The sequence below is a fragment of the Quercus robur genome, chromosome 9 (genome assembly GCF_932294415.1).
Source record: "Quercus robur chromosome 9, dhQueRobu3.1, whole genome shotgun sequence".
Classification (NCBI taxonomy): domain Eukaryota; kingdom Viridiplantae; phylum Streptophyta; class Magnoliopsida; order Fagales; family Fagaceae; genus Quercus; species Quercus robur.
Window position 1 is genome coordinate 30,091,896 of NC_065542.1, and position 21,399 is coordinate 30,113,294.

General features: G+C 35.3%; 2 protein-coding genes across 2 annotated transcripts; both read right to left on the bottom strand.

The window, feature by feature from the left end:
- Positions 1-8,440: 8,440 nt before the first annotated feature.
- LOC126700947 (2-oxoglutarate-dependent dioxygenase 19-like) lies at positions 8,441-12,214 on the bottom strand. Its single transcript, XM_050399110.1, has 4 exons — positions 11,990-12,214; positions 11,123-11,343; positions 8,838-9,165; positions 8,441-8,683 (listed from the first exon to the last, which is right to left on the bottom strand). Exons 1-4 carry the CDS (start codon positions 12,212-12,214, stop codon positions 8,441-8,443), a joined length of 1,017 nt encoding a protein of 338 aa, XP_050255067.1.
- A 4,028-nt stretch (positions 12,215-16,242) lies between these two features.
- LOC126700949 (uncharacterized) lies at positions 16,243-20,547 on the bottom strand. The gene is made up of 3 exons (XM_050399111.1): positions 20,326-20,547; positions 19,751-19,951; positions 16,243-17,922 (listed from the first exon to the last, which is right to left on the bottom strand). The coding sequence occupies exons 1-3, from the start codon at positions 20,545-20,547 to the stop codon at positions 16,243-16,245; spliced, it is 2,103 nt and encodes a 700-aa protein (XP_050255068.1).
- Positions 20,548-21,399: the final 852 nt, after the last annotated feature.

Here is a 21,399-nt window from a genome sequence, read left to right on the forward strand (position 1 = left end):
ATAGGCTAAGAACTACAATAATACAGTGGAAAAAATGTCCAGATTTAGTGGGGATATTGCAAGCAGAAGAGCAAAGACAAAGGCAAACACAAAACTCAAATGATATGATCCATACAGGCTAAGAATTGCAATAATTCTTTGCATCGGAGTGGTAAAGGTTGGGCATGAGAAAATCAATTCCTAGCTATAAGTAATTATAGATATAAACATGTTTAGAACTCTATTTTAAAAGAATCCAGCCACAAGAAATTACAAATGGCTACACATATAATTCCTATGTCATTATTTGTTGTTGAAAATGTAACTTGATCTAAAATATAACTCAGTTAAATATGATTAAGCAGGATGAGAATGGTATGGACATACCAGAAATATTTCAAGACCAAAGAAGATATTGTCATTCATCTCTTTGAAGGCTTATAAGATGCAAAGATAAAGTGCATATAGTGAGGCTAAACTGTCTACAATACAAAAATAAATATGAACATAGTTAGGCTACAACATTTAAGTTGCTCCACATCAAACACGTGGTGAGGGAAACTATCTAAACAAAAGCTAATTGTAAAATCACATTTCAAACAAAACATACATACACATGCATTTAGGTTACCAATCTCAGCATGTAATACAAAGTTTGAAGAGTATCAACCCAGACCCATAAACAAAAAGTAAATGATTTTTGTGTTCTATCCTCAGTTAATAGGTTGAGTCAAAATAATAAACAAATAGATAACATATCTTTCCGATTTCAATGCCTTAAAAACAAATATTTACCAAGCAACTAACTAAATTTGAATGCTGAAACTAAAACTCTTTTCGATTCTCAATGCATCTATTTGGCTACATTGAACTTAAAAAAAAAATAACATTGACTCAAAATTCAATAGAATTCACCCCCTCACATCATAATCAATAATTGTTCAACAGCTATAGTTTTACATGTAACTAATTATTTATGTAGATTTTTGTCAACTGTGTTTCTTTTGTAAACTAACTCCAAAACTAATCATAAATTAATCTCAAAAACCAAATCTTGTTGGAATTTGAACATATAGCACAAATTAATCAACCATTTATTAACAAAAGATTAAATTAAGAATGGGACAATTAAGGGGGAAATTCATAAAAACTTACCTTTCAAAATTTTTGGTGCTCGTTCTAATGCAATGACGTAATCACTATAATCTGTGAACATTGTAACCTATGTATCGCAACTACAAGGAAAAAATTAAATTTGATTTTAATTTTTTAATAAAAAGCATTCAAATAACTTGACAAAAACGAACAAAGAGAACATTAGAAACAAGAACATAGGAAGAAGGAATGAAATAAATACCAATAAAAAAAAATAAAAACATAAATAAAAAGGCATGCATGTTGATTTTAAACAGATACCCAAAACGAATGCAACCCAAATAGAAAAAAACAAAAACAATTCTAATCCAATTTCTTTAGGCAAAACCCAATATAACCCAAATACCAAAAAATAAAAAATAAAAAACAAAAGAACCATCAGTCCGTGCTGACAGTGGAGGCAACCCACAGATTTCAATCTCTACCTTACAGACTCAGACTCTCTCTCAGTTGTATAGGTCTATATCATCAGTCCATTTTTTCCCGTTGTTAAAAAATAGAGAGAATGACATGGGATTAGGCAAAAATGGAACCAAATTATGATCAGTGAAACTTCAAAGTGGAAATATTAGAGAGAGAGAGCATTTACCTATAGTGTGTTAGCTGAAAATACCAAAAATGGAACCAAATCCCCTTTCTCTATGATCTATTTCTCTCTCCCTCTTTCAATATCTTCTCACCTTAGAAAGGAGAAACCCACGCACACACAACTCTAAACCCAGCAGCTAAAAGTTTAGAAGAAAAGAAACCCAAAAGAAGAAATCACGAATGGTTAATACCCATATTAGCTAATAAGGGTTTTTTAGGTCTTGATAAAGAAAGAAGATTTGGTTCCATTAAAATGAAGAAACTCAGAGTTCTTTATTGCCAAAATGAGGTCTCTCGTCTTTCACCTCACTCTATTTGTCGCTCTCACCCACTCCTATCTCTGTTTCTTGTGTAAGCCGAAAATACCCAAAATGGAACCAAATCTCCTTTCTTTATCAAAACCTAAAAGACCAATATTAGCAAACAATCAAATATTGAAACCCACAAGGAAATAAATACAAACACAAATCTTAAGAACCAAAAAAAAAAGAGGAAATTTTGAAGAAAAAAAAAAAAAAAAAGATACTTACTGTATAAATTAGTCAGTCTTTCGTCCCATGCTTTATTTTCCCCCTTCTTCCTGAGCCGATCTGGTCCTGTCATCCTGAAATGATAGAGAGAAAAGAGAGAGAAGAGATACAGAGAGCCCTTCCAAAGAGAAAAAAACAAAGAAGAAGTATTCGGAGAGTTCTAGAGAGAAAAGATTGTTCCAGATCACTGTCCCTTCTATATATTTAGCCAAAACGCATCGTAGCCCTCCACAAATGGACAAAAAAGAAGGCCTCACAAAACCAAAATTATTGTAGAAAGCACTGTAGATGGCATAGGCTCTTTTTCTATAGTTAGTAGATATCTGTTCTGAATTATCTCTACAAAGTCATCTTTTAACCTAAAAAAATATTATTAAAAAAAAATTGCTAGCAAGCAGTCATAAATAAAGATGCCTTCATTATTGCAATGTCAATATTTGACGTTATATAAAGATGCACCCCACAAATGTGGGCATCAGTAACCAAATTAATAAAGATGTTTGTTTTCGAAGCATTACTCAAGTCTCAAAGACACACCCACCTAGTGGCACTGGTTACTAACCAAAAAAATATAAACTAGTTCAAAATGCCTTAGAACAAGTAAATTTCATGACTAAAAGCAACAAGATTTTTTTTTCCCAGTCCAAGATAGAGAAACTTCAATTAAACTTACCTACACTAAGTTCCAAAATCACCAACACAACCTCACAAGTCACAGCACCCACACAATCAAACTAGTTAAGTTCTTCACAACACATTATTCACCAAAAACTAAAACCCAATTAAAAAACTTACAAGAACCACAAATTCAATGAATTCTAACCCATTCCCATTATCACTGACCCTCATGCAAGAAAAGAAAATAGTCTTATCCACCTACAGAATCAGATAGATAACAGCCTCAGAAGAAAATCATAATCAAACGGCCCAAAGAAATTATTGACCTGGACCAGGTCAGTCAGGATGGAAGTCCTAGTTTTGAGTTTCGGAAGACTAAAAGAATAGTTGAATTATCAAATACTGCAAAGCACAGGAGGTTCTTTTGAAGTTGGATGTTTGTGAGGAGGAGATTACGAAACTGACTAGGTGGCACCGTATTGCTATGATACGCAAACTTTCAAGTGAGCAAGCTGCATCGGGGATATAGATTGATCCCACAACTATCAGCAAGTATGCGCGTGGCCAGCAGATGTCATTTCTTCAACTGCAACAGCAGACAAGGGAGAAGTGTCAGGAGATTTGGGAACGACAAGTTCAGAGTCTTTCTGCCTTAGATCGTGAAAATGAGAGTGACTCTGAAGGAAATAGTGATCTTGATTCATTTGCTGGGGATTTAGAGAATCTTCTTGATGCAGAGGAATGTGAGGAAGAAGTAGGTAACTATGAGTCAAAGCATGACAAAGCAGATGGTGTTAAGGGGCTCAAAATGAGAAGGCGCCCATCCATAGCTCAGGCAGAAGAGGAAAATGAAGATGAAGCCGTTGAAGCTGCCGAATTATGCAGGTTACTCATGGAAGATGATGAGGCTGAGAGGAGGAAGAAGAAAAAGTCTAAAGTTGTGAGGGAGGAAACAGGGCTGGCTTTGGGCTTGCAACCAAGTTTTGGTTTTGAGAACACAAATTGGATCAAGCAAATTGTCAATACTGCCCAACCTGGTGGGTCCTATTCTTCAAAAGAGATATTTAATAAAGACATGAAGGAGGTAGAAAATGTTATTGCGAAAAAAGGCAAGTATGGAAAGCTTTAGGTGAAAGCTTTAATGAAAAAGAATGATATCACAAGTGTTGGACTAGTCAGTAAGAAAATCAAAATATCGGGAGATAAAGTCAAGGTTTTTTAAGGACAAGAAATCTGCAAGAGAGAGTTTTGTTTGTGGGGCATGTGGTCAGCTTGGACATATGAGGACAAACAAGACAGGAAACATGAAAAATATGGATTTTAGGGTGAGATGGGCAGGGGATGCACACCCTCAAAACCTTTTTCTTTTTCCCAGAGAATACACACCCCACAACCTTAATTATGGACTAACCTTTTTTTTGCTGTGAGGTGTACTTATTCTAGTAATGATCTCCTTTTCAATAATAGAATCCTAAACTGAATTTATACATTAAGAAAATCATGAAGCACATGCAGGAAACACAATTCTTGTGTCACCCCCAAAGACAATTATGTGGTCCATCTTATCTTAATTTGGTCCGTACTAACAATGCCCCCCTTCTTTCTTTCTTTTATTAGTGGAAATCGCCATTTTGTTAAATGATAGATTTGTAGTAGTATCTCTTTTTATTTACAATGAATGCTGGGGGTTTAATAATGTGGATTTGTTTGTCTATAACGTAAGTTTACATTATTAGTGCAATTTAAAGTTATAAAAGTCTTCTATCACTTCTGTAAAAAAAAAAAAAAAAAAAAAAAAGCTATAAAAGTCCAAGATTTATACCTTCAGCCTTCAGTGCTTCCAATTTTTCATTGAAACACACTAAGTTCCAAATTCACCAACACAACCTCACAGCACCCACACAATCAAACTATCTAAGTTCTTCACAACACATTATTCACCAAAAACTAAAACCCAGATAAAAAAATTAGAACTTCTTTCAAAAAAATCAACATGCTTTGTTCTTCACAACACATTATGCACCAAAATTCAAAAAAGTATGAAATTTCTTGAAAATTTAAAACAAAAACCAAGACATGGAATTGCAGCGCAAAAACCAGTTGGATTAGTGAAAATTAAGAGAAAAATAACTCAAATTTTTCGGAGAGAGAGAGCTTACAAAGCGCCATTGCAGGGGAAATGGTCCGCGTGGCGACTCTGTGAAATGAAATTGAAAACCCTAATTGGTCGGAGACAGGGAGAAGAAAGGGCGAAGAAGAAGATGAGGACGAAGACAACGTCGCACCACTGTCACCCAACGAAAAAGGCCATTACCATCGCTCCTCCAACAACCACCACTTTCCCTTCTCCTATTCCCTCAGGCGCGACGGCGACGGAGACCACGATTCCACTCCCCCGGCCATCATCGATACGCGAAAGCGATCACAATGACGTTTTTAATTTCTGCCGCCGATGGTGTGAGGGTGTGAGGGTTTGAATGTTTAGGTGTAAGTGAGAGTGAGAGTGAGAGTGAGAGTGAGACTGTGTTCTGGTAAGGGTGAGGGTGAAGAGTGTTTGCGAGATTGAGAGGAAGAATGAGAGTATTTGTGTGGAAATAGCTTTAGATTGAGAGAAGGAGATGAGGGAGATAGCGAGATTGAGAGAGGGAGATAGCGAGATCAAGAGGTTTCGTGTTTGTGGGTATGTTTTGCTCTGTTCTTGGTTGGGTATTGTGGGTAACAGATGGTTTAAGTGTGGGGTAAAAGGGAGACATGGCTGAGCAGTACTCGAGCTTCATGAGCTCGGGTACCAAGTTTATTTTTTAAACTCAGATGCCAACGTCAGGTGCCACGCTGGAACAGAGAAATGGGGTACTCGAGCTCAGCAAGCTCGAGTACCACAAAAAGTGGTACATCCCCAATTATTTCCGAAATAGTGCTCTGTTGCTAAATATTTCAAAAATTAATGCTAATGGGCCATTTTTGCCCGGTTTTCTTTGATAAATAGTACTTGATGTGGACTTCTTAAGGTATATTGCAGAACCGAGGTGGTATTGGGGGAAAATCAGAAGCCCAGTAGTCTAGGCATGCTTGGAGATTTGACATAGAGTCACGTGTGTAACAAAAACAAATCAACGAGAAAACATTAACAAAGCAAAGCTCAACTTCTTTCTTTCTTCTGCTTATTATTATTATTTGTTTATTGGTCTTGGTAGAAGTGAATAGAAAAGTCAATGAGGTCTGACCAGTAATTAAAAGAAAAAAAAAAAAAAAAAAAAAAACAAACAAACAAACAAACAAAGGAAAACAAAGGAACACTTGAAATTGAAGATGGCCCACGTGCCTACATAGTAATAGGAGTTATAGTCTTATCTTTGGGGCTTTAGTTGTGGCAGAAGGAATATATATATATATATATATATATACACAAAGAAAAATATTATGGATAGGAGGAATTTTGGTGTGAGACAGCAATGGATAATTATTGGATATTTTTAGTAATCTCTTTATGTGGCTGGGTACCATTATAATTCTTTCTTAAATTATTTGATTATTGAGTAAGAATATTTGAAAATTGTTCTAGGTGATATTTAAAGATTTTAGAGGAACTGTTAAAGAAAAGTTTCTTTTGAAATAGCTTTTGGAGGTAAGTAACCTTATCCTAATTAGTTTTGTCTCTGCATAATTTAACTACTGAAAATTGTGTACAGTTGTTACTATTTATTTCTATTGTATTAATGATTTCAAGTAAAGAATGGATAAATTCCACAAATAAATATGAGCATTGAATATATGATTTATTTATTTAGTTGTTCCTTTAACTAAATTGATTTAAAGTACAGAATATAGAAATATCACAAATATATTTGAATACTGAAAATATGATTATATATGTATATATATTTACTTGAATAAGATATATTTTTATTAGAAACTATGATTTCATATATATATGATTATGGACAAATTGACTATGAATTGATTTTGATATCCAAACCAATGGGGGTTATTCATTGGTACTCTGATACCCAGCTAATGGGGGTCATTCATTGGTATTCTGATACCCAAACCAATGAGGGTTGTTCATTGGTATTCTGATACCCATACCAATAGGGCTCATTCATTGGTATTCTGATACCCAAACCAATGGGGGTCGTTCATTGGTATTCTGATACCCAAACCAATGGGGGTTGTTCGTTGGTACTTTGATGCCCAGTCACGGGGATATAGTGTGACCATAGTCATAAGGTTGTTAAGAATATGAATTACGTTTGAGTATTTGAACCCTTTTGAGTCCTTAAAACTACATATGTGATTTTGGAAATGTTTGAGTATTTAACTATTTTGAGTCACTTAAACTGGTTATGTATTTTTGGAACCTATTGTAAGTTATATCTTTTGATATCTGGAAAACTGACTGCTTTCTAAACCATCTATGATATATATTTATACGATTAAAGTATGTGATCTATTTGCAGCTTATTATTTTAAGACTATGAAACTTCTTTAGTTATTTTGAAAACTCATAGTATATTATAACTTTTGAATACTCATATTACATCTTATTACTTTACAGATTTATTGTTTGATAGAACTTATTAGGATTTTGGTTACTTATTGAGCTTTCAACTCACCCATTTTTCCCATCCAGTTTCAGATTATGAAGAATAGCAAGTCTTGGGAGTTTTGATGTTGTGTTGTGAGCAGGAAAAGAAGCTTAGTGATTTTGGGATTGGATGGTTTTCTAATAGTTTTATATTTATTGGCCAATTAGCATTACGTACATGAGGTTTGGATTTTGTTCCTATTAAATTATTGGAGATCTATTTCATAAAGAAATTGTTGAAGTATTTTGGTTTTATTTGATGTAATTTTTGAGGATAAATTTTTAGTTACTAAGAAGGTCTTGCACACTTGTAGGGTGCTTACTATATAAGCATGCGGCAGTTGTCACGTGCCTATCTTTATAGTTGGGTTCGGGGCGTGACACACCCAAACCATTAAAGCAACAAAATTCAAGAACCAAACCTAATTCCGGTTCTTTGATCGTTTCAATTTTTTAAATCATGGTAAAGTTGTACACACCCAAATCATTAAAACAAAAGAATTCATACCCTTACGCCCTTTCCCACACTTCTCAATCCACCCACCATTATTATGAGTCCTTATTGACACAATAAATTCTCCTCATAAAATCCTGAGTAAATTCTCAGTAGTAAGTTCAAATTAAAATCAATAACAGCTAATCATCTATAATTTATTGTGAAAATGTTGTGGACGTAGCCCATTTCTTTTTAGTTAGAAATGAAATTTTTTTTTTCCCCTTGGATCCAAATTTATCATTCCAATGATTACAAACGGGGTATTATTTTAATATTTATTATGACCTCAATGTTTTTAAGACAAGATACATAAAAAAAATCCTTATTTATATCATAAGATTATCACGCTCACTGTAGATATAATAGCATTATAGCATTGACACAAAACACCAAACACAATTTGCATGCAAATACTACTTGCATGGCTTATTGCGCAAACAGGTCATCTCTGAGGGTACTTGATTCAGGAACCAACACCTACCTGGTCTATCAAAGTCGAACATTTTTCATGCATGACATTCCATCGATTACTTGGTACGGATTTGTTTCCAATGACTCTTTATAGGTCTTCACAAGGTATGCTGGTGGGTGATGCTCATCTACAAACTCTGGCATTGGGCTCACTGTAGTGTCCAATGATGGTCCAAGAAACAGTGGTAGGCTTATCCTCCTTACTTTTTTGTTAAGAATCACTCGATGCAAGAGACTTTTATACTTCCCATTGGTTAGAATCTGTGCAACAATAAAAATAGGCAAAATTTCTCAATGCAATAAAATATAAATTTAGTTTTATAAACGACAAAAAGTAAAAATGAGGTAAATAGGAAAATATATATGGCATAATTGTGCATTGAGAAGAAAGTGATTCTGAACTTATAAAATGTACCTCAATATGATCAGCAATGATGACAACAATAGAATTAGGTTGAGGATTTACATTAATCCATTTCCCATGATGCTCTAGTTGAAGACCATTACTTTCACCTGGTAAGAGGAGGACTAGGAGTCCAGTGTCGTAATGAGGAGGCTGACCTAATTGATTTTCAGAATTCAAACGGACTATATAATCATTTGCTGAAATAAAGTCATGGCCTGATTCTAGCTTCATTCTTTTCTCTATGTAGCATTCTTCAAATCCCAAGGTTTTTGATATCGCTCTAAGCAATTGGATTCCAAGTTCCCTCATTCTTTTGATGCATTCTTGTAAAATCTCACTGTAGACAATAACAAAAAGACTCATGTGGATCGATGAGTCATAGCTAATGAAAGTGTTAGGGTTTTAGACCCCAATTGTCTCAGATTTAATCAACTTTTAGCCAAATAATTAATTAAATTAATTATGAATTAGATCTGAATCAAATAAATATCAAACAAGCATAGAACATATATAAACACCAAGAATGATGACCTAGGAAAACTTTTGAAATTGTGGTTTCAAAGTAAAAAACCTGATGAGGATTTAACCTAAATAATCCTCAAGGAAATATTTCACTAATAAAATCAAAGTTTATATAATAAACTTAACTCTAAATCTACTGCTATCTCATGTAGTACTTATTGGCTTGACCACACGTAACTCCAAATCTACAGACTCTTCTATTGTGAAACTGTTACACACAAACACTTCTATTTGTGACTTTGAGATTTCCACTCAAAGATTTTGATTAGCAACACAAACTCTCCAGTTTGTGACTTTGAGATCTCTACTCAAATATTTAGATCAGCAATTGTAGTTGATTTAATTGCAGTAGTTTTGCTTTATAACTAAATTTGTTGTTTACACAAAGTCTCCAGCTATAGCTCCAAAATGGTATGAAAAATCTCCAGATTTGTGTACATAACACTCTCCTCTTGCATGTGTAAAAACATGTTTTAGGATTTGTATTTATATATACTTAAGATCCATCAAAACCCTAGATCTAATGGTTGAGAAAAAAGCAAGATTTGAAATCTAGCACGAATCTCGATCGATAGAGATGTGCATCTCGATCGATCGAGAAAAGTAACATTTATCTACACAAGCTTTTTTGATTTCTTTGAGTCTTCATTTGTGCTGAAGTTCATATGTCTTGTTTAACTCAATATTTTTAGACTAAACAATTAGACAAACTAAGTTCTAAGGTTACAATTTTTTCATGGCTGCCAACCTAAAAATATGAACTTCACAGAAAATAATCATGTATTTGAATCATGTACTTAATCATATTACGATTGAAAACGTAAAAGAAAAAAAAAAAAGAAAATACAGAATCACTAAATCACATGTGATTGAATAATATAATAAAAGTGAATTGTTAATATATATATATATATAATTTTTTTTTTTTTTGTTACTAAAAAATTAGCCTATATTTGGTAGTAGCTGTTGAAATGTTGTCGTTGTTGCTATTAGGTACTAGGTGTCATTTTAAAAAAAAAAAAAAAAAAAATTGCGCATGGATATTTTTATTAATTCTATAAAAAGCCGGAATAATACATTAAAGAGTTCTATTGTTAGAGCATTTGCATCCGAGTGTAAATTTACACAATTTTAACCTATTTGATATAGAAGATTTTTGAAGTAAAATATGTAAAACTTGCTACTTTTTGTATTTTACAAAGGCTGACGTGATTGCTTTTAAAGCTTGGAAATTGTGACAAAATTGACAAACGGTTCACATCTCCATAAAAAGACTCTTTAACAAAATTGACAAACGGTTCACTCCTTGAAAAGAATCTGGTAAGCTCATTAAGTTGAATCTGTATAATTCTGTTATTTTTTCATATAAAGAAAATGTGAACATTTCTAGGATCGGAAAAGTTCTATGAAAATTTGAATAGATGTTAAAAGAATTTTTTAAGACAAAAACTTTAAATTTTTTATTTTTAAATGAGTCATATAACAGATAAAACAGTTTTTCATAATAGTTAAGTTGGCCAATTTTTATTATTTTTCATTTAGATTCATCACTTATATCATTTTATTTTCTACTAGTCATAACTTATTAGTTAGATAATTATGAAATATTTTGTGAAATTTATTGTGACACTTTAGTTAATTGTTTTAAAATTAGTCCACCACTTACTCATCTTATGAGCCAAATCTTGCTTTGTCTTCTTTTTCTTACTTTCCCAAAAAAAGAAAAAGTAAAATATGAGAGAGGAAATTGGGGTGTGGTGGAAGAAGATTACCTTAAACCAGCAAGTTTGGTAGGGCAATGAAAGGTAGGATGTACGACCATTTTGATGAACTCCGTGCTGATTAAATCACTATCCCATTTGCCCCAACGAATCATATCCCTTGGATCATTTGTCTTGTACTCTTGCTTCTCTTCCTTCCTCAGATCAAAGAATTTGGCTAATGCCTCGTAGACTCTCATTATAAGGTTATCCGGTAACTCATGATTAATCACCTGCCAAAATATCAAGCCAACTAATCATACACGGGCTGTAAATGAATAGAGCCATATTTGAACAGTTCTGACTCAATTGATCATGAAGAAGCTTGCTTATGTTCTTTATTTAGCAAAAGAACTAAACTCAATCATAATAATATATTATATTCATGAGCAAAGTCATGGATATAATATTTGATTTTCAGTATATATAATATCATATATATATATATATTTATTTATGTATAAAAATTTCGTTATATAGAAAATATATGTTAAATTGTATAAGTTTGTAAATAAGATATCAAATTAGTATTTATAAGTTATTAATGACATAATAATTAGTACATTTCGTATTTTTACCAATATATAGTAGGTGTGAATATAATTTTTATAAGCTTATAAACAAAAATTGTATTATCTAATAATCAACTAAGGTAATATTATTTCAACTATAATTTATTTAATAAGACAGCATTTCTATTTTTCTAATTATATCAATATTGTAGGTCCTACCTGTAACAAACAGTGTTTATAATGTCTACAATTTATCCATAGGCAGTACTGTACATAAACTTGAAATAATTTCATACTTTCTTTGTTTTGATTATATACGACCCACGTAAACAAGAGGGGAAGAGGTTTTAAGGGTTGATTTTCATACCATAAATGAACCATACTCTAGGCAAGCATTGCGGAGGTCTTGGGTGGTTTTAAACTGTTTATCAGGGTCATCAGATATGAGCATTGAGAAGTCAATGATGGGAATGGGATCATCTACTCCTGATAAGGAATCATCAATGTTAATGGAAGAGCTATTTGAGTGAACCAGTGGCATATAACAATCGTCAATTTTCTTCTGATTGACTGTGGCATTTGTTTCGGCCATTGAGAGAGAGAGAGAGAGAGAGAGAGAGAGAGAGAGAGAGATGGCGCATATAGGAGCTTTAGAAGTAAAGAACTATAGGAGTATGTGAGGTAGTGCATAAAGAGAGCCATATGAGACAGAATTTATAGGCACTAATCGTGTTCGGTAGCTTTAGCCTTGTGGTTTGCAAATCTAATAAAAACAAGATTTGTAAACGAGGAAGAGAAGTGAGGCAGCGCATAAAGAGAGCCATATGAGACAATTTTTAGGCACTTATCATGTTCGGTAGCTTTAGCCTTGTGGTTTGGAATGCTAATAAAAACAAGATTTGTAAACGAGGAAGAGAAGTCCATACATTAGAACGTACAGTATTGGCATTTCTTCTTGATGTAGAAAACTGAATGTGTTCCACTAGAAACAAGAAACTTATGACTCTAGCCCGGTTTGGCTGGGGGTGATTCATGTGAGACGGAAATTGGGGGGCTGGGGGTGATTCATGTGAGACAGTGGGGGAGATAAGAATAGTGGTGGCTCTAAAAATTTCTTCCTAAGTTATTAAGAAAATTAAATTATACGAAATCTAATAAAAATAAAACTTCTATTGACCAAAAAAAAAAAAAAAAACAAACACACATAAATACATAAATTTTTATAATTTCATTTTATGAGTTTTCTTATTTTGAATAACCCCAAACTTTAATTATCAAAAGTGTAATTTAGTTTTATATATTAAGAAAAATTAAATCAGCCATTTAGTTTATTGGTCAATGCCACCACATGGTTGTATTTAATTGGACAACCTAAATAATAGCTAGCAACTTGAAGATCCATACCTAAGTTTTAAATTTTTTAATAATAGCAACTGAGGAAGTTTAAACCCACTAATCACATTCATTACCACATCATGTAGAAAAACTTGTAATACCTTTATCATTTAAAAATAAATAAATAAATAAACTGCAAGGAATTTGAAAATGGATAGTTGAATTCGAGGACAACTAACCTCCAAGAACAGGGATAGAGGAAACAGAAACAGAGATAGAGAAAGATATTAGAGAATGGGAATAGAGTATTCAATTAACAAAATGGTTCCCCTTTTACAATCTGTTATCCCTGTTTTTATACCCGTAGCTTCCACTCCAAGCTTAGCTGTATAACTACCTTCTAACCACCTTGACAGCTCATCAATCTAACTAACTCTAACTACCTTGACAGCTCATCCATCTAACTAACTCTTCCCTCAGCTAACCACTTCTATATCTGCTGTATTACACAGAGGCTGCACTGGAGAGCCACCTCTCATCAACTCAGCACGCACTCTGCATCAGCAGCTAGCACACCTTCATGCAGCACCACATGCATTGGTCCTTAGCACTATGCACACTAGCCATCAGTCACCTATGCACACACATATCAGTCACACACATACAATTGGGTTCCTAACAATGCCCCCTCCTTTAAAACACCTTGCCCACAAGGTGTGGAAACTTCTGTTGCAAATCAAACAAGTGTTCCCAGGTTGCATCATCCTTGCTTTCATCCTGCCATTGCACAAGAACCTGGGTGATGAGTCTGCTCCTCAACTGATGAGTTCTGGTATCCAACACAGCCACAGGCTCAGGGGCAAGTATATGCTCTGCAGACACAGTTGGTAAAGCAGGTCTAGGAATCGCATGGGCACCCAATTTTGCCTTGAGATTTGAGACATGAAACACAGGATGAATTTGGGACCCCTCAGGTAAATCCAACTTGTAAGCAACCTGACCAACCTTCTGCAAAATCTGGAAGGGACCATAAAAACGAGGAGCAAGCTTTCCAAATTGTCTGGATTGTACTGAAGCTTGCTTGTATGGTTGAAGCCTTAGATAAACCCAATCTCCCACCTCAAAGGACCTATCCACCCTCCTTTTGTCAGCAAACCACTACATCCTTTCTTGAGCTATATTCAAGTTGTGTTTCAACAAGGAAAAAAGTTGCTGCCTATCCTGCAAATAAGAATCCACAGCTGCAACTCTAGTCACACCTGGCACATATTCCACAATCTTAGGAGGAGGATAACCATAAAGGGCCTCAAAAGGAGTAAGTTTAATGGAAGTGTGGAAGTTAGTATTGAACCAAAACTTAGCCATGGGCAGCCAATCTACCCAAGAATGAGGTCTGTCAGCAGCATAAGCTCTCAAGTAGTGTTCTAGACTTTTGTTCACCACTTCAGTCTGCCCATCTGATTGAGGATGATATGAAGAAGACATGGCCAAGTGAGTTCCCTGTAGTTTCATCAATTCTGACCAGAATTTGGAAGTGAACACCGAGTCTCTATCACTCACAATTGTAGATGGCATACCATGTAATTTGAAAACATACTGCATGAACACTTGGGCAACCTTAGCAGCAGTGTAAGGATGAGCCAAAGGGATGAAATGCACATACTTGGTGAACCTGTCCACCACTACAAAAACCAGTGATTTCTGTTGAGACTTAGGCAACCCCTCCACAAAATCCATGCTAATGTCTAACCAAGGTCTATTAGGAATAGCCAATGGCTGCAACAAACCAGCAGGTAAGCAAGTCTCACTTTTCAACCTTTGGCATGTATCACACTCCCTCACAAACTGTTTCAAGTCCTTCACCATACCAGTCCAGTAAAAGTCTTTCTTAAGCCTCTGAAAAGACTTTAAATAGCCAGAATGACCCCCTAGAGGGCTAGCATGAACCTGTTGCAACACTTGAGCCTTCAATTCCTGAGCTGAACCTCCCAAGAATAGCCTTCCCTTGTAGAATAACAAGTCATTACAGACAGTAAATCCAGTTGGACCATCACTACCTGACTGAATAGCAAGGATAATCTTCTGGATTGTAGCATCAGAGGTGTAAGTCAGCTTGAGTTCATCCAACCAGGTGGGAGTAGGAAAAGAAATCATGCAGAGAGTCCCCACCCTAACATCCCTAACCTCTTCAACCCCCACAACTTCTTTTCTGGAAAGTGCATCAGCTACCAAATTATCCTTCCCATGCTTATATTCAACCACAAATGCATAGCCAAGGAGCTTAGTTATCCATTTTTGTTGAGCAGGGGTTCCAATCTTCTGTTCCAGCAAATATTTAAGGCTTTGATGGTCAGTTTTAATCACAAAGGGTCTGCCAAGTAGGTAGGGTCTCCATTTCTTTACTGCCACTACCAGAGCCAGCAACTCCTTCTCATAGGTTGAAAGGGCAAGGCTTCTGCCCTTCAAAGCTTGGCTATGGTAAGCAATTGGTCTCTGGTTCTGCATGAGGACAGCACCAACACCTACTCCAGATGCATCACACTCTACCACAAAGGACTTAGTGAAATCCGGTAGAGCCAAAACAGGAGGTTGTGACATTGCATCCTTAAGGAGTTGGAAAGCTTGAGAAGCTTCAGGGTTCCAGTTAAATGAATCCTTTCTCAATAAAGCTGTTAGAGGGGCAGCAATTTGTCCATACCCCTTGACAAACTTCCTGTAATAGCCAGTCAACTCCAAGAATCCCCTTAAAGCTTTCACATCCTTAGGAATTGGCCATTGCTGCATAGCAGCAGTCTTCCTTGGGTCTGTCCTGACCCCTTCACCAGAAATAAGATGGCCTAGATACTCCACTTCCTTACAAGCAAACACACACTTTGATTGTTTGGCATACAATTGGTGTTTCACCAAGACTTCCAAGACTACATGAAGGTGATGCACATGGTCACTCACAGTCTTACTATATACAAGGATGTCATCAAAAAAAACCAACACAAATCTCCTTAAGTAAGGCTTAAAAATGGTGTTCATGAGGGATTGGAAGGTGGAAGGTGCATTAATTAAGCCAAATGGCATGACCAAAAACTCATAGTGGCCTTCATGAGTCCTAAAGGCAGTTTTAGGAATATCCTTCTCCCTCATTCTAATCTGATGGTACCCAGACCTTAAATCTAGTTTAGAAAAGACAGCTGCACCAAACAATTCATCCAATAGCTCATCTATGACAGGTATAGGGTATTTATCTTTAATAGTTTCTTGGTTTAAGGCTCTATAATCAATGCACATTCTCTATGAACCATCAGCCTTCCTCACTAAGAGGACTGGTGAAGCAAAAGGGCTGCTACTGTTTCTAATTAAACCAGCAGATAGTAATTCCCTAACAATCTTCTCAATTTCATTTTTCTGGTAGTAAGGGTACCTGTAAGGCCTCTGACATATAGCTTGAGCTCCTTCCTTCAAGGTAATTTGGTGTTCATGGTCCCTTAAGGGTGGCAGCCCCTCTGGTGTAGCAAAGACTGACCTGAACTCATCTAACAAAGCAGCCACTCCTTCAGGCAGCTGGTCCATACCCTCTGCAGCTAATAACTGAGGCTGGAATGTAATGTGAAGAACCAAACCTTTCTCAACAGATTGCTTCAAGAAAGTCTTCCCATCTTGCAATTGAGACCTTGTGCTCCTCAACCCTTGTAGCAGTACCTGTCTATGGTTATAACCAAAGCTCATTGTAAGCATCTTGAAATCCCATTGAATTACTCCTAAAGTACCCAACCACTGAGTCCCTAGAACCAAATCACACCCTCCCATTGGCAACACATGCAAATGCACCATAAACTCATTCCCTTGTACCCGGATTGGAACCTCCTCACAAACACCTTGAGTTTTAATCAAATCACCATTGGCAACCTTCACCTCCAAGACTTGAGAAGCATCAACATTCAGGTGCAGATGTGACACCAATGCAGCATCAATGAAGTTGTGAGTACTCCCTGAATCAATAAGAATGACAAAGGACTTATGCTTGATCCTGCCCATGACTCTCATAGTGCCTGAAGTAGGGATACCACTCAATGCATAAAGAGTAATCTCAGCATCTTCCTGTCCAACCTGATCTGCATAGCATTTTTCTTCAAAATCAGTAATGTGAACTCCCAAGTTGGTGTCTTCCTGAGCTAACTCTGCAGAATCCAATAAAAACAGCATAGCACTCTTGCACTTATGGCCAGGAGCCCACTTCTCATCACAATTGTAACACAACCCTTTCTTCTTCCTTTCTTCCATTTGAGCAGGAGAAATTTTCTTGATGGGCAGCCTTGGTTTATACTCCAATAGAGAAGGAGTTTTTGGAGGAACTCCCAAAATGGAAGGCTTGTTCTGATCCCCTTGAACTTTAGCAAACTTCTTGCAACTCCAATTGTACTCTTCTTGAATTTTTGCCAAACCAAAAGCCTCATTCAATGATCTAGGACTCAACATTCTCACTGGCAGCCTTATTTCATCTCTTAAACCACTTAGAAAGCAACTTAACTTGTGAGCAGCAGATAAACCCTTAATCCTATTAGACAACACTTCGAATTGAGCTTTATACAAGGACACTGAAGCAGTCTGTCTCAGCCTTGTAAGTGTTTCCATGGGATCATCATAAGCCGTGGCCCCAAACCTGATGTGCAATGCTTGAATCAATGATTCCCAATCCACAAAAAGACCTGCATCTTCACTATCTTGAAACCAGATTAAGGCTTCACCCTCCATATGGAATGAAGCTAACATTAGCTTCTCTGCAACAGGTGTATTATAATACCTGAAGTATTGGTTGGTTTTGTAAATCCAACTAGCAGGATCTTCTCCAGAAAACCTTGGGAATTCCAATCTCACAGGACGAGACAGAGCCATTGTTGATGAATTAGCATTTCTGGCTTCCACATTTGTTGGAGATTGAGGCAATCCACCTTGAACAGAATCATTACGCCACTGCACCAGAATTGCTAGTTGCTAAGTCATTTCATTCATGGTACGTGTGTGTATTTCCTGGATGGTACGCATTTCTTGAATCTCTTTACCATGATGATCAGACGTAGTTCTAAGCCCAGCAATGGCTTCCTGAGTAGCAATAGTGCTTGATCGTGTTTCTGCCATGGCCAAGGAAAGCCAAGCTCTGATACCAAATGCAAGGAATTTGAAAATGGATAGTTGAATTCGAGGACAACTAACCTCCAAGAACAGGGATAGAGGAAACAGAAACAGAGATAGAGAAAGATATTAGAGAATGGGAATAGAGTATTCAATTAACAAAATGGTTCCCCTTTTACAATCTGTTATCCCTGTTTTTATACCCGTAGCTTCCACTCCAAGCTTAGCTGTATAACTACCTTCTAACCACCTTGACATCTCATCAATCTAACTAACTCTAACTACCTTGACAGCTCATCCATCTAACTAACTCTTCCCTCAGCTAACCACTTCTATATCTGCTGTATTACACAGAGGCTGCACTGGAGAGCCACCTCTCATCAGCTCAGCACGCACGCTGCATCAGCAGCTAGCACACCTTCATGCAGCACCACATGCATTGGTCCTTAGCACTATGCACACTAGCCATCAGTCACCTATGCACACACATATCAGTCACACACATACAATTGGGTTCCTAACATAAACTATCAGAAAGTATAGTGTTGATGTGAGGTTTGAATTTACTGTATACCAAGTGCGTGCACATGACTTGCACATGGTATCATACTCATTTAAAATGTTGGTTAAATAGTAGCCAATTTTGAGTGGCATCAATTGCTTCATTTCCGTGAACGGCTTCCCCACCAATTGGCCTTTTTTTTTTTTTTTTTTTTGTGGTTCTTCTTTAAGAGATAGACTTACCTAAAACTTGGGCAACATTGCAACACGATTACATGGTTTTGTTTTTTGAAAAAAAGACACATGTTGCCTAGACCATCCAACAATTGCTTCAATATTATCTAACACCAATCCTCCTGTAGCTCAACAATCCTCCTCATACTGTAAATACCACTCCCAAAAGGCAACAAAGTGACGAACGTTATATACAAGGAAACTTGAAATAACTACTAGTAGCAGGACATCCCCAAAGGCAACAAGAAATATGTCTTGGACATTCTTAAAAATCTTTTGAATGAAATGGCCACAATCACCATGAGAGAGAGAGAGAGAGAGAGAGAGAGAGCGAGAAAAAAAAAAAAAAAAAAAAAAAAAAAAAAAAAAAAAAAACCGACCACAAAATTACCACAGTATCATATTTGAGTGTCATCCTCCCTTTTTGTCTCCTGAATTTCGTCGAATTATGAAGATGCCACCATAATTTGAATTGCGCTTGGGACAGAGGCGCTTTGTGGCTCTTTAGATTATTCATGCTAATGAGTAATGACCAATTATATTGGATTTTTTTTTTTTTTTTTGGTTTCTAAGGGGCTAGCAGTGATCAAATGATGAAAATTCTTACGTAGGTTGTTGCAAACTTGAAAACCCATTGGATTTGAATAATATTCAAAAATTAAAATGTTTGGAGAACCAATTTTTTTTTCTTATTTGAGATATTTAGGATTATTTCTTTTCTTCTTGGTTCTTTATTTGTTTTAAAACTTTTAGAAAAAGCTCAAAAACTTTAAAATCCCATTTAGGATGTTGGAAGTTATTTTTTGCTTTGGAATAAATACGCAATCTAAGAGAGGCTAGACAAGACCTTGTTTGCTTGATTCAGGAGCCAACACCTACCCTAACTGGTCTTTCAAAGTCGAACATTTTCCATGCATGATTTCCCATCAATTACTTGATATTGATTTGTTTCCAATAACTCTTTATAGGTCTTCACAAGGTATGCTGGTGGGTGATGCTCATCTACAAACTCTGGCATTGGGCTCACTGTAGTGTCCAATGATGGTCCAAGAAACAGTGGTAAGCTTATTTTCCTTACTTTTTTGTTAAGAACCACTCGATGCAAGAGACTCTTATACTTCCCATTGGTTAGAATCTGTGCAACAATAAAAATGGTAAAATGTCTCCATTTAAAGCTGCAATAAAATATATTTTTAGTATTATAACCAACAAAAAAAAAAGTAAAAATGAGGTAAATAGGAAAATATATATAAATTCATGATAACAGGAGAACAACTGTTAATAAATTATATTAAAAAAAGTTTTGATATTACTTTATGGAAAAATATAAAATACTGTCAATAAAATTAATTATTTTATCATTTTTTTATAAAATTTTTCTAAAAGCAGTTTCTAAACTAATGCCCTTAAGATATTCTTTAATATTTCCCATATATATATATATATATATATATGGCATGATTTGATTTTGAATGGAGAAGAAAGTGATTCTGAACTTATAAAATGTACCTCAATATGGTCAGCAATGATGACAACAATCGAATCAGGTTGAGGATTTACATTAATCCATTTCCCATGATGCTCTAGTTGAAGACCATTACTTTCACCTGGCAAGAGGAGGACTAGGAGTCCAGGGTCGTAATGAGGAGGCTGACCTAGTTGATTTTCAGAATACAAACGGAGTGGATAATCATTTGCTGAAATAAAGTCATAGCCTGATTCTAGCTTCATTCTTTTCTCTATGTAGCATTCTTCAAGCCAAGGTTTTTGATATCGCTCTAAGCAATTGGATTCCAACTTCCTTCATTCTTTTGATACATTCTTGTAAAATCTCACAGTAGACAAGAACAAAAAGAATTATGTGTGTCAATGAGTCATGGCTAATGAAAGTAATCATGTGATTGAATCATGCACTTAATCATATTATGATTGAAAACACAAAAGAACATAGAAATGAAAAATAAAACACACAATCACTGAATCACATGTGATTGAATAATATAATAAAAGTGAATTATTAATATATATATATATATATATATATATCTGTGTGTGTGTTCAGTATTACTAATTAGTCTATATTTGGTAGTAGTTGTTGTCGTTGTTGCTATTAGGTACTGGGTGTCCTTTTTTAAAACAAGACTATGCATGTATATTTCTATTAATTCATTATTTTATAAAAAGCCGGAATAATACGATAAAGATTATTAGCGTTAAAGCTTGGAATTTGTGACAAAATTGACAAACGGGTCTCATCTCCATAAAAAGACTTTTTAACAAAATTTACAAACTGTTCACTCCATGTAAAGAATTTGGTAAGCGTTTTATTTATTTATTTATTTTTTTTTACCTATAACATCCACTGTTAATGATTATGCTCATTATATTATTAGACCAAAACATCAATCGGTTTTTGGTGTAGGCAGTGATTAAACCTTAAATCTCTTATTCAACTATTAGAAATTTTATTAGTTAAATTAACTGGAACCCACTAAGTTGAGTAAGCTCACTAAACTGAATTTGAATAATTAGGTTATTTTTTTATTATTTGACTAAGGCTACAAATCGGGTATTTTATATACA

Bases quoted from the DNA above. Each gene is read 5' to 3' on its own strand.
- LOC126700947 (XM_050399110.1), bottom strand. From the start codon at position 12,214: ATGGCCGAAACAAATGCCACAGTCAATCAGAAGAAAATTGACGATTGT. The intron at 11,344-11,989 runs GTATGAAAATCA...ATATTTTGGCAG, and splicing joins TAGAGTATGGTTCATTTATG to GTGATTAATCATGAGTTACC. The intron at 9,166-11,122 runs GTAATCTTCTTC...TATTGTCTACAG, and splicing joins ACCAAACTTGCTGGTTTAAG to TGAGATTTTACAAGAATGCA.
- LOC126700949 (XM_050399111.1), bottom strand. From the start codon at position 20,547: ATGAAGCTAGAATCAGGCTATGACTTTATTTCAGCAAATGATTATCCA. The intron at 19,952-20,325 runs GTACATTTTATA...ATTGTTGCACAG, and splicing joins TCATTGCTGACCATATTGAG to ATTCTAACCAATGGGAAGTA. The intron at 17,923-19,750 runs GTAATTGATGGG...ATTCTGGTGCAG, and splicing joins TGGAAACAAATCAATATCAA to TGGCGTAATGATTCTGTTCA.